Below are 13,797 nucleotides of genomic sequence, written 5' to 3'. Positions count from 1 at the left end.
ACACGTCTGTTTCCAGGATTCACAGATCAACAGAACATTTAATAGAAATCTATTGTAACATAAATGTCTTATTGATCAATTTAATCAATCTAGTTTATTTATTTATTTTTAAATACTCATTCCTGACTTTTAAATGGTATTTAATGCAAATGCATTTATGAGGAGCGGTTGTTACATCACAAGGTACAAAATAAGAACACAACGAACTGAAATCAGTGTAGATGATAGTTGAAGGTTGCTTTGCTGTAATGTTACATGAAGTGAATGCCTGTCATTCAATCATGGATGACTGCAAAAAACATGCATACTAATAAAAACATTATAAACTGCTATGAAAAGGTAAACAGTTGGGCATACGTCAGCATGATGCTGAAACTACTATAGGTATAGAAAAAAATCACCCCCCTTTTAAAATATTCACATTTTGTTGCTTTTCAGCCTGAAATGAAGACGGACACAGTTTTGTTTTATCCAGCTTTATTTATGTTTTACAACTTATAACATCCAAGTGAAAGATATTACTCCAACATGTAATAAATTAAAAAAAAAAAATTAAAACCAGAATCACTGAGTTGGAAAAAGGATCACCCCTCTCCTAAAAAACACTTGTAAACTCAATCAGGTGTAGCTAAATAGCTAGGCTAACAAGAGGCCTACAGCAATTCTGAAGCAGTTGGAGGAATTTATGACAAAGAGTGGTCATTGTGTGCATGTGACAACAATATCACAAATTCTCCACAAATGTGGCTTGTATAGGAGGGTTGCAAGAAAAAAGCCACTCCTCAAGAAAGGCATGAAGATTCTGAGGCCACATGGAAAAAGGTGTTATGGTCAGATAACAAACGATACCAACACCAAACGATATGTATGGCAGAAATCCAATGCAGCTCACCATCCAAATAACACCATTCCTACAGTAAAACATGGAGGTGGTAATATCCTGTTATGGAGATGCAGCAGGGACTGGAGCACTTCTCTGGATAGAAGGGAAAATGAATAGGATGAGGAATGAGGAGAATATGCTGCCCTCTGCCAGAAAGTTATCAATGGGAAGATTTACCTTCCAACATGACAATGACTCAAAGCACACATCAAAAACTGACCACACAGTGGTTGAAGGAGAAAAATGTGAATGTCATTGCATGGCCTAGTCGGAGCCCGGACTTAAACCCCATTGAAAATGAGTCGAATGGCTTGAAGACTGCAGTCCACAAATGGTCACCATCAAATTTAACTGAACTTGAGCAGTTCTGCAAAGACGAGTGGGCAAATATTGCAAAGTCTAGATGTGCAAAGTTAGTAGAGACATATCCCAACAGACTAAAGGCTGTAGCTAAAGCAAAAGGTGGTTCAACTAAATACAACAAGGGGGTGATCCTTTTTCCAAATCAGTGATTCGGTTTAAAAAAATAAAAAAAAATCTGACATGCTGGAGTGTAACATCCAAGTGAAAGATATAAGTTGTAAAGAGTAAATACAGCTGGATAAAACAAAAACTGTATCTGTGTTCAATTCCGGCTACAAAGCAACAAAATTACCACGGGTATTTTGTCATCTTTGTTATCCCGGTATTCCAGAGAAGATAACAAAAGGAGGAAGTGATGCGGATTTATGTAGTTGTCAGGAAAAAAATCCCCTGCATTCTGATGAATTGAGTTCACACACAACTACCCCCCCCCCCCCCCCCCCCTCATTTAGATTAGACTACTAATGTTATGTGTGGAACCAGAGCATGGTGGATTATTTAATATTTTATTACTCTGTCTAATTCATCACATTAAGTGATAATTCACATTGATAATATATGAGCAGTTATTAAATACACTTTACTTATGTGTCGAAATAGTAAAAGAGGGGAAAATTCACAAAAGAATTGGATCCTTTTTTGCAACAATACACTTACGGTAAATACGGTATGCAACTCTTTGCTGACTGCTTCTATCGGCATGTAATGATGCGCACTCCTCTCCCTCAAAACTTGTTTTGGCACAGTTCATTGAAGAAGCTTTGACGGTGCCAGTGCCAAACTTTTATGTCATAAGACAAGCTTTACATGTCTGTTTTATATTACTGTGGTATTTCAGAAGAGTTGTGGAAAAATTCCAGATTCCTAATATAATGGGTGGAGCCAGAGAAGCCAATTGTTTTTTTTGTTTTGTTTTGTTTTTGCAGTGCATTTGGTGAGCCACACTAACTGTTAATCAACAATAATGAACTAATTTAATCATATGTTAGCACTATTCTGATTCACTGTGCTAATAAAGTTATATATAAATGTAAAAAAAAAAAATAAAGGAAGGGAAAAATTCACAGTAGAGTTTGTTCATAGATAAAAGCTTCGCAGGAAATTTATGCCAGTCTTCTTTTAAGGTTGCTGACTCACAATATTTTCCAGAGAATTCCCAGATACTGTGGTATCCGAATGTCCAACAGAAACAAACAAATACTTGAGTCATCAGGAAAATTCTGAATAACTAGCTTGTGGTTATGTAGTGTTCCTACGATGTATCCAATTGAGTAGGTGTACATGCCACTGTGAATTCTTTTTATAGGCGTGTACATTGGTGGACGAGAGGAACTTCTTATATGGTAAAATGGGTGGTGACAAACCTATGGTTGATATGTGGTTTTTGTCTTCTTTTTTTTTTGTTTGTTTGTTTTTTGGTTGTTGCAGCAGTTTTGGGAAGAATCACAATACAATACAAAATGGTTTAAGAGTCTGGTGTAGAATAACTTGGCCTGCACAAAGCCCAGATGTGAACCCCATCAAACACTTTTAGAATGAAATAGAGCAGCTATAGACTGTTCAGGCATATTGCAGCATCCCATCATTTACTAAAATCACTGACGTGTTTGTCTCCTACCAGTGTTTAACAGCTCTTGTAAGATGCAATATCACATCTGCGAGACTTACTGTGGTAGTCGGTGTTACCGGAGTTACACTGTGTTCAGCTGTACACCAATTACTGTACTTGGCCACTGTGGCACCGCCCCTACTGCCATTTTTCCTTTATTTGTAGAAATAAAAAAAAAATGTAGTTGACTATCTTGTCAGTCATCAGTCATCTCCAAGTGTCAATGGCAGAGGATTTGGTGCGCAACAGATGCTGAGCGTCATCGACAAATATCTTATCTTGTAAAGTGTGCAGACAGTACAGCCACTCCCATACATACGTGATCACGGATTCAAAAGCAAGCATGCATTCAAAAACGATTTCACTACCCCGCATATAGATTTTGAACGTCATTTCACTACGTACAACATGTTCCTGGATCAACATTAGCCATTATGTTATTGGTAGTACTGGTGTTATCTCAAGCTTATATATCGGTGTGAACATTTCCTCACCGTGACATCCCTAACATCTGCTCAAAGGTTTCATTAAGGTCCTATACCATTACTCCTTGTATCATGCTAACATATGCAGGACTTCTAGCCAAAAACACAATATTTATGGTCCACTATAAATGAATTAAACACATTACTGCATTAATTCATAGCCACATTCCTTGTCTTTTTGGTTATGCCATATAGATAGATAGACCTTTATTGTCCCCCAAGGGAAATTTGCTTTTTACAGACTCTGACAATAACAACAATAGACAAAAAGACAACGCATGCGAGAATCATACAAGTTGCAGATTGTTTAAGGCAGCAATGGCAGAAGGGACAAAGCTTTTACTAAAACGTGCTCTCCTCCACCGTAAAGTTCTGTATCTGCGGCCTGAGGGCAGCAGAGAAAAGTAAATGTGGAGAGGGTGGTCCGAATCTCTGCTGACTGTCCGAGCCATGCGTGTGACAGCTTTGCTGTTAAGAAGAGAAAGATCCGTAATGGGTAAACTGATATTTTTGGATGCTATACAAGTGACCTTAATAAGCTTGTTTCTATTGGTGATGGAGAACATATTAAAATAACAAGGGGAACAGTAGAGGAGGATGGGTTGGATAATGCTAGTGTACAACAATAGTAAAAGATGTAGGGTGACAGAAAGGGAGCTTGCGGAGAATATGGAGTCTTTGTTGGGAATGTTTATATACATCTGTGACATGTTATTCAAAAGTGAGTTTATTATTTAATGTGAGTCCAAGATATATAACAGATATATAACACGTTCCACTGATTTATCATGTATGATGAGGAAAGGAACCACATCCGGGATATATGAGTTAGTGTAAATTAACTCCTTGGTCTTGTCCACATTCAGCTCCAGACTATTTTCGGAGCACCACTTAGTAAAGTGAGTGACAGACTGGTGGTAAGCAGTAATGGAGTTATTATCTGTAAGTAAGGCCAGAATGGCAGTATCATCTGAGTATTTGAAATATGTAGTAATGGATGATGAACTAGTGCAATCGTTCGTATACAGGGTGTAGAGAAAGGGGCTGAGCACACACCCCCGGGGAGACTCCGTTGTTGGTGACTATGATGGATTAGGTGACTGAGCCTGATATATTTCTAAAAAATCTATTCTTTTATGAATTCTTTTAACTTCACAGGGACTGAAATCTTGTAATAGCATCTTAATTTTAAAATTAACTCAGTGTAAGGATTTGTTTTTTAACTGGATTAAGAATTCAGTAGCAGTAACCTCCTTTTGTGTCTTTCTTTTTTTGCCTCTCTCTCTCTCATCTACTTCAGCTCAGAGAAAGAGCAGTTAGCTGAAGAGGAGGAGGATGACTTAAAGGAAGTGCTGGATCTGAGGAAGATTGCAGTACAGCTGCTACAACAAGAACAACAGAACAGGTGATCTTTCATTCCAAATCACACATGGTCATTCAAACTTCAGAGCCCCTCAAACACGTATACAGTATCTCCCCCAGACTTACTGTCCTATGGCTAGTTTCCACTGAGCAGTACTGTACAGTATGGTATGCAATTATTTCTGTTTTGTTTGTCAGAAGTTGTGAATGGTACCAAAATACCGAACCGTACCGTACCACTTTTGGGACTCTTCTGTTGGGGTACCTAGCACAGTAGTCTGGTACCTAAAGGGTGGAGCTAGACTCTGCAGAACGTTGATCAGTTGACAGAGATACATCACTTGCACATGCTACAAGGGGAATGATGACACAAGAGGCGCCATTTTTTACATATACAGTTGAAAAACAATAAAAGCTTGTCTTCTTCTTGTGACAAACAGCCACATGCTAAGAAGCAAGAAAAATACCTGCTCAATGTCCTCCATTGTTGATTACTTTGTCGCTTTATTCTTTGCGTGAGAATGATGTCAATTGTTACTTTCCGGCATACACCACGCCTGTCAAGTAAGGGGACTGTTACCAGTGAAAATGCAAGCCGTTTTGAATCGTACTGTACTTTACTGCACTGCTTGGTGGAAACAAGTATGTAATATTAGGGATGTCAATCGATTAAAAAATCAAAACAAACACTTGCACTGACTGCACATTATAAAATTTGTTTATATAAAGAGGCTGTTCTAGGGTTATTGGATATTTGGGGCTTTGCCCAGACTGTGTGTATTTGGCGCCATTAGCATTAAATATTGGAATATTACATATACTTTATTAAATATTGACATGGTAATACCTCTAAGGTATCATTTTAATAAAGTAAGTCTATCACTAGAGATAAAACTAAAAAAGGTCCCGCTAACTGTCTGTACCTCAAAAGATTTCTTCAAAACACAGTAGTTAAAAAAAGAAATAAAGAAATGTATCCTTTTAGTTTTAGTCCAAGTATTGTTTAGTGTAAAACATGCTGAAGATTATCAAACAGGCTGTCAATTAATTAAATGATTAGCTATTTCCCCACAAAAACTGTTTAATCAGCATAGTGAAGCCTCTCATCCATTGACATCCATTCAAAAACGGCCTCTGGTCTCCTTCCCTGCATACGGCCAGAGGCAGAGTATTGTCATTAGCCGTTACGCTTTTTTGGCTAAATGTTGCAGGCTTGCCTTCCAGTGGCTTTGGCAAAGGTCTCCAGCCTTGCACCTGGAGAGCTTACCATCCTGCAGATTTCAGCTACCTTAACCAGCTAATCAAGGTGTTCAGGGTTGCTTGATAACTACAGACAGGTGTGTTGCAGCTCTCCAGGAGCAGGGTTGGAGATCCCTGGTATAAGGTAACAGTTTTAAATATTCTGCTTCTGCTTCAAAGATTAATATAGTTCCTTAATTTACCCAAGTTTGTGGCATAATGTTGTAATAAAGGTTTTGCAATAACCTTAAGTTTGCAGTCTTTTGTATATTCTGCTTTTGTTATCAGACTTAAGAAATATTCAGTGCTTATTACAGCTGGATGCAACTCTAACCTAAAAGCCAACAAATCCTCTAGGTCAGGGTGTCAAACTCAGATCCTGGAGGACTACAGCCCTACAGCTTTTAGTGCCAGCTTCAACCATGCTTTAACACACATATCTGTAGTTTTCAAATAAGCCTGAAGGACTTGATTAGCTGGATCAGGTGCATCTAATTAGGGTTGAAGATAAACTCCGCAGGGCTCTGGCAGTCCAGGAACAGAGTTTTGCACCCTTGAACTAGTTATTCTAGTTTTGTCAGGGTTGTCTGTAGAATTGAAGGCTCTCCAATCACTTAAAGGAGTATTCTTTGTCACAAAATAAATTAGTTTGCATTGAATTTTATGCATTAAGAGCAGATTAACACAGGCTTTAGTAAATTCCCACAATCTAGTGCAGGCAGTTAAGTTATGCCTGGGGTCTCCAACCTCGCTCCTGGAGAGCTACCGTCTTGCAGAATTCAGCTCCAACCCCAATCAAACCAGACGTGTAAAGAGTACCTGAAAACCATACTTGAGTAAAAGTACAGATACCTTTACATTGAAAATGACTCCATTACAAGTTACAATTTATCGATTCCAATTGAGTAAAAGTCTTAGAGTATCTGATTTTAACAGCACGTAAGTATTTTGCTGAAAAGATGTGCTAGTGCTCAACACCTAAAAGACATGCCAATGAAAAACAAGAAACAGTTGATTTGTGAGGAGAACAATCACATGTTTATTCTAAAATGGAGATTAAACTGAAAACCAAAATATTGCAATAAATCAAGGATGACAGAATGGCCTCTTAAACATTTACAAAACGTTTGTCTCAGTTAAGCTCAAGTGCTCAAAAAAGGCACAGGTAAACCAATATCCTTCAAAAAGTGCTCTTCAATATAACGGATCAATTAAATAATGAAATGGTCAAATCCTACTTGCACTGGATGTGCCAGTTTTGGCCTCATGTCCTCATCACATATACGAAACACCTGCAACTACCTGCTAATGCACTCATGTTTGTGTAAAGTAGACTTTTTTGACAAGTTTTGGTGAGTAAGCGCAAAACGCACAAGATACAGTACCTTCAATGCCCTGTAGATGGCAATATCACTACTTTTGTAGCAGAAATATAATGCTGCAGATAAAGTTAGGTGCCATGCAGAATGTAACAAGCAATTGCAATACTCATCACGAATGTACAGAAGTAAAGAGTATATATACTTATTCAAAAATGTAGTAGAGAGTAAAAGTTGGTAATATATTTGATATTCCATAAAACTACAAAGTATCCAAAAAAATAAATAAGTACAGTAACTAACTGTATTTACTTAAATACTTCACACCACTGAATCAAATACACATGAAGCAGCTAATCAAGATGTTCATGGTTACTTGAAAATTACAGGAAGACACCCTTGTTGGAGCACAGTTGCAACTAAAGTCTGTTTTTATAATTTGGGTTAATTCTAACTAAATGAACACAGTAAATTGACCTCCCTATATAATGTAGATCTTAAAATACTCTATTTCTCTCCTCTGTATTCACATTTTCTTTCTTTTGAACCTCATCCTGATACCTCAGATGACTTTGCTCTCTTTCATTGTAAGTGATGTCTATGATAGATTCACAGATGAAAGCAAGATTAGGCAGTTCCTTTTCAATACTCTCATCCATGCAGTCTGCTGCATCTGAAGGATAGAATGGCTGTCAGATGTATTGAAGTAACTGGATCAGACACTCTGTTTACTAACAAATGAACCATATTCCTCCTCCTCTTTCTCCTTCCATCTCCTTTTCCATCCCTTCCATCTCCACCTAATCCTGGGATCTGATCGGTATACACATGACATTTGACTCTCAGGAGGCGGTCCCTAATTTGTAGGGCAGAGAGTCTAATACACCGTAGAAGAGCAGCGGGGAGAGCTCACAGGTAGAAGGAGAGCTGTTTCTGTTTATATGTGTGTTTATTTCAAATGGTGGACATGTGTCATATGATATGAGAGTGTATGCCACATGTCCAGTACATCTAGCCATGTGCGTTGTGTGTTAGTAAATATATTGCATGTCTAGGCTTAATGATGTCACAAAATCAAGTGTTGCAATTTCAAGTGTGTTGCAATTGCATATCCATTTTCAAAGTTCAAATGGTGATGTTGGTTTGTTCCATGTGTAAAAAAAATCTAAATCATTTCCCACAGTCTGAAATTGCTGATGTGCAGAAATGTCAACACTCTTCTTTTAAATTGGCTGGTTCATTTCCCATAAAAAGTTGAGTACATTTTGAAAGATTGTTGTGAATCCTAAGCCAATGTGTTTTTATGGAACACTGGGCAGACATCATGATTTGAGAATGCTCAGAAGCATGTCTAACCTATAAAATCACTACACAAAAATTTGATTTGCTTTTTTCAAATCCCATCTTTAGCACTGACTGTACACTCAAGTTGTATAACGTTTCAAGTGCGTCACGTCTGAAATAACAATAAAATACTTGAAATTCAATCTGCCAGTTTAAACTAAGGTGTATTGCCAACAAATCTGTTTTTGTCACCTGGAAATGTGGTTTCAGGTCAGATTCCAGTTTTTTTGTTTGTTTTGAATTTTTACATTTTAGAGGTCATGGCATTATGAAATAATGTGACCCAGGTCTATAACAATTACCCTTTTCATGGATAGGAATTGTTTTCAGTTTTGCTGTCAAGCACCTGTGCTTTTTTTTTTTTTTTTTTTTTTTTTTTTACAAAGATACGTTAAACACCCACAGACAAAGACTACATTCATTCTCATACAGTGTCAGATACAGTCAAACCAGCATTGAAATGTTTTTCTGCATCAGTTGATGTGTCATAAAAGACTGAATGGTTGTTCTGTTCTGCAGGTTTCTCAGCCACTCAGGGAGCAGCACCAAACAGAGATCCCCAGCTCAGACTGTCAGAAGGTATTCTGATGCACACACACAAACTCTTCCACACACATTTCTTAGAAATGTCTAATTTATTCACCTTATTTTGCAATGCGCAAGTAGGCTATTTCCTGTGAACATGCACATTGTCTGATTCCTTTGCTTTAGGTAAATAACTAGAAGAATAACAAAGCACAGTAAATTTATTAAAATTATACATTTATTTGTGCTACAGACCAGTTTGTTTATGATTATATTAAATAAAAATAATATTATAACAAATACCAGTTTGCAATATCAAGCAGTATATCCGACTTTTTTTAGAAAGCTTAAATAGGGGATGGCACCGGAAACCTAAAACTGTAATAGCTGATTTATTTATTAGCTGATAATATATGTGTTAGATCAAAATCTCAATAAAGGGTAGAATATTTATAATCCCAGACATCAGTAAAGAAACAGGCGCCTCAACCCCTGTGATGTGTGGCAGCAGCAGCGCAAGGCCTCGGGAGAATGACCAAGCAGACACAGATAAAGTGTGGTATAAAGCATTCTCAGATTTATTCAGGAAGAAGTGACTTATTTATGACATACGTCAAACAACAATCTCCAGGATGGCTTGAGCATCCAATCATACGACTTTAGAATCAAACCTTACCATGTATGGCATTTCACGAAAAATAATAACAAATAAGAAATGTATGTGCCTAAATGTATGTGTGTGTGTGTCGTCAACTTCTGGTTGTGTGTGAGAGTGTCAGTGTGTCCAAGGACTACTACTTCTTGTTTTGTCTAAGTAGGTACATGATGTGCACAATGGAAAAATCCCAAGACACAGAGAAAGTCAAAAAGTGAAGCCCAAGAAATAAGAAATTATTTAAAGTGCCCTAGAATTAAAAATTGAATTTACCTTGGCATAGTTGAATAACATGAGTTCAGTACATGGAAATGACATACAGTGAGTCTCAAACACCATTGTTTCCTCCTTCTTATGTAAATTTGATTTGTTTAAAAGACCTCAGAAGAACAGGCGAATCTCAACATAACACCGACTGTTACGTAACAGGCTGGATCATTAATATGTTTGCCCCCAATATTTGCATATGCCAGCCCATGTTCAAGGCATTAGACAAGGGCAGGCAGTATTAACATCTGGATCTGTGCACAGCTGAATCAACAGACTAGGTTATATTGAGGGTTATATTAGCTGTGTAAACTTTGTTTATGCAATGTATTAGAGTCGCAAGCTCGGGGGCGGGAAGCGCAATAATTTAAAGGGGAAGCAGCCTGAATCTGCGCATATTTAATGATGCCCCAAAATAGTCAGTTACAAAAATTAATTTAAAAAAATCTATGGGGTATTTTAAGCTGAAACTTCAGACACCTTAGTGGACACCTTAGACTTATATTACATCTTGTGAAAGGTTCAATGAAGCACAGACATAGAACACACTCATTATACAGAATAATGAATATTAATATATGAGCATGGAGAAAATGACAACAAACTCCCAAGCACGAGAGAAATGTGAAAGACTATTTAATAGGGCTAATAATAGGCTACTGTTTACGTTTACGAGCGCTGCAGTCTCAATATCAGTCTTTTGTCTATCGAGTTCACATAGGCTACGCCACTGTGTCCAGTTTGCACATATAATTAGTTTGAGGAAGACTTGATGAAATATGTGTGCATACACTGTGCTGGTTTATGTTTGGTGCAGGAGAATGTGTGAAATAAAAACTTTAAACACGGATACTTTATTCTGTATATGAGCTATAATACACGTGGCTAGTGTTGTTAAACGCGAAGCTCCGTGCTGAAACCGATCAAGCAATATTGAACAAAGGGCAGAGGTTTATTTTAGCACACGTCCTCTCCATTCATCCCTTGCCCATAGCAGACTGATTGTTTGAGGGGAGTGGTTAAGGATATTCAACCCAAACTGTCAAACTGACGTCATCAGAGAAGAAGAGCGGAAACAAACTTTCAGATTTTGATTAAAGTGTACCACGACTAACAAATGTTTTCTGTGTATTGAATTGCATTAATTGTTCATCACAAGACTAGTAATGTGTGCTAACAATGTAAATAGGGTAAACATGACTACTTTTATAAATGCTGTAAAAAAAAATATTGTTAATATTAACATGCAACATATTGTAAAATAGATAACACTTTAAAATAACAATAAATTTGTTTACATTAGTTAATACATTGGGTTTCAAGAACTAATGTAACATTTTTTACAGCATTTATTAAAATTAATATAAATTAATAAATATATTGTTGTTCATGGTTAATTTGTGTTTATTGATATAGCATTAATGTCACAAATGTGTATATATAGAAATTAACAGTAACCTGAAATAATAAAAAAAAACTTAATGTTTGTTCAAGAAACATATGCTAATGTTAACAAATGTTGTTCTTATGTGCTACCATGTTTTTGATTCTATCTGCCAATGATTTATAATGCTATTGTAAAGTGTAACTAGTGGTACTAGACTATTCGGTATTCATAAAAACAAACCTTTACATTTGCACAATGATTTGAAATGGTAAGCGTTTGTAGGGTGGAGAAACCTCAGGAGTTATATTTCTGAGATCTCTTTGTTGATTGTGGAAACGCCCTTTTTTTTTAATAAAATAAAAAACAGAACTAAGAGAGTGGTGATAACAGGGTGGAGAAAGCTATAGGCTAGATTTGACAGTTGAACAGGTAGAGGCAGGTATACCTGGAAATAGTTTTTTTTTTTTCCCAGACCCATGGCATTGTGTATCGAAACACTAGTGTCTTCTTCTGTCATCTTCTCAGATTTGATCCTTGGAATAACTGTTACAGTTACAGATTTTGTTTTATTCAGAATTGCAGTCTTAATCCTGAGGTTAAAGAATCACAATATGACTGAACCAGTGCACCAGGGCATCAGTTGCTCATACTAATGTGCCGGAAACATACTGTTTCTCCACACACAACTGTTCATTTAAATGAGAAAACTGTCAGGACCAGGACAAGGAGAGAGAAAGGTAAAACTCAGCAAAATCTGGCTCAAGAAGGTCAGAACAAAAAGTCCTTAGCCAGGAAAAATCAGATGCTGAGTAGCAGGCAAAAAACCCAGAAGGGGCAGGCTGGTACTGATGTCAGGGCAGGCAAGGGTCTGAGCCAATAAGGCAGGAAGAACCAGTGAATGGACAGATTGGAGGGCAGGTTGCTCACAGCCCACACAGAGACAAACTTTGACCACTGGAGAATCCAGTAAACAAGCAGGTGTGCTGGCTTGACAGTCCAGGGTAGCGTTTCCCAAAAGCATCGTAAGCTTAAGTTGATAGTAGCTCCACTGACACAAACATCAACTTTTTTTATTTGTTAAAATAAAAGAGATCCAAAAGGCCAGGCTAACAAAACCAGGTCAGGAGAAGATAACCTCAGGACTCCAGGCAGTTCAAATCGGGTAGACTAAGCCAGGCAGGGGTAGACAAAAAAAAAGGAATGCATGAAAGGCAGAGAATCCTGTAGCCAAAAGAAAAAACAAAAACAAGACTGAACACCCAACAAAAACACTAACTGGATGTTGTAAGCTCAAACACAAACAACAATCTGGCACAGAACAGCACACACAAGGGAAATAAATAGTGCAACAAATTAAGAGGTTAATAAGAGACAGTAGGTGAGTCAAATGAAACAAGGGGGTGGGGCAAAGACATGACAAACAAAAGAGCACATGGCAAAACATAACACACAGGCCACAAAACACAACAGAAAAGACAGAACCGACAGAAAGACAGAACTGATCACTAAGATGAAGCCAAAAATTATATCAGATGAAATGTTAAATATTAAGTAAAATAAATATAAATGTAATTTCAGCAATTGTTATGCATGTATTTTTACTATCTTTAAATTAGTATGAGGTTTTTTATATATATATATATATATATATATATATATATATATATATATATATATATATATATATATATATATATATATATATATATATATATATATATATATATATATATATTCATACCCTTGGTAAATATGACCAAAGAAGGCTGTGAAAATAAATCTGCATTGTTAATACTTTTGATCTTTTATTTAAAAAAAATGTACAAAGATCCAACCTTTCATTGGAGAGTAATAATTTTAAATGGGGGGAAAATCTCATTATGAGAGAAATGTTTCTCTCTAATACACAATGCTCACAATTAATCATGCCCTTTTATTCAATACCTTTTGCAACCTCCTTGTGCCAAGATAACAGCTCTGACTCTTCTTCTATAATGCCTGATGAGTTTGGAGAACACCTGACAAGAGATCAGAGATCATTCCTTCATGCATTCTTTCATCCATCCCAGTCCCCTGACCTGAACCCTAAAGAAAATGAGTGGAGTGAACTGAAGAGAAGAAGAACCAACATGGATCTGGGAATCTGAAGGATCTGGAGAGATTCTGCATGAAGAAATGGTCTCTGATCTCTTGTCAGGTGTTCTCCAAACTCATCAGGCATTATAAAAGAAGAGTCAGAGCAGAAATTGTCTTATAAAGTCATAATATATACATTGTTTTTGAATTACCGTGAAGCATTTTGTCAGTCTCGCGTGAACGTAAACATGAGGCGAGATTGTGTCGGGTCGGCGCAGCTCAA

The 13,797-nt window shown here is 37.0% G+C and overlaps 1 protein-coding gene across 6 annotated transcripts in view; it reads left to right on the top strand.

Annotated features, from left to right (window-relative positions):
• lrch2 (leucine-rich repeats and calponin homology (CH) domain containing 2) overlaps positions 1 to 13,797 on the top strand; it is an 88,617-nt gene that overhangs the window by 46,116 nt on the left and 28,704 nt on the right. For 5 of the 6 annotated variants that reach the window (XR_010896997.1, XR_010896998.1, XM_067408058.1 and 2 more), the window contains exons 11-13: positions 4,641 to 4,745; positions 8,107 to 8,175; positions 9,124 to 9,183. Coding sequence is in view for 4 of the 6 variants with exons in the window: in XM_067408058.1 (XP_067264159.1) it covers positions 4,641 to 4,745; positions 8,107 to 8,175; positions 9,124 to 9,183 (234 nt within the window). In the remaining 2 variants the exon portion in view is untranslated. The remainder of the gene's footprint in view (positions 1 to 4,640; positions 4,746 to 8,106; positions 8,176 to 9,123; positions 9,184 to 13,797) is intronic. The other variant, XM_067408057.1, reaches the window with a different exon arrangement.

The sequence above is a fragment of the Chanodichthys erythropterus genome, chromosome 13 (assembly GCF_024489055.1).
Source record: "Chanodichthys erythropterus isolate Z2021 chromosome 13, ASM2448905v1, whole genome shotgun sequence".
NCBI lineage: Eukaryota > Metazoa > Chordata > Actinopteri > Cypriniformes > Xenocyprididae > Chanodichthys > Chanodichthys erythropterus.
The sequence above is the reverse complement of the archived record's forward strand: the minus strand, read 5'-3'. Positions and strand labels throughout refer to the sequence as shown.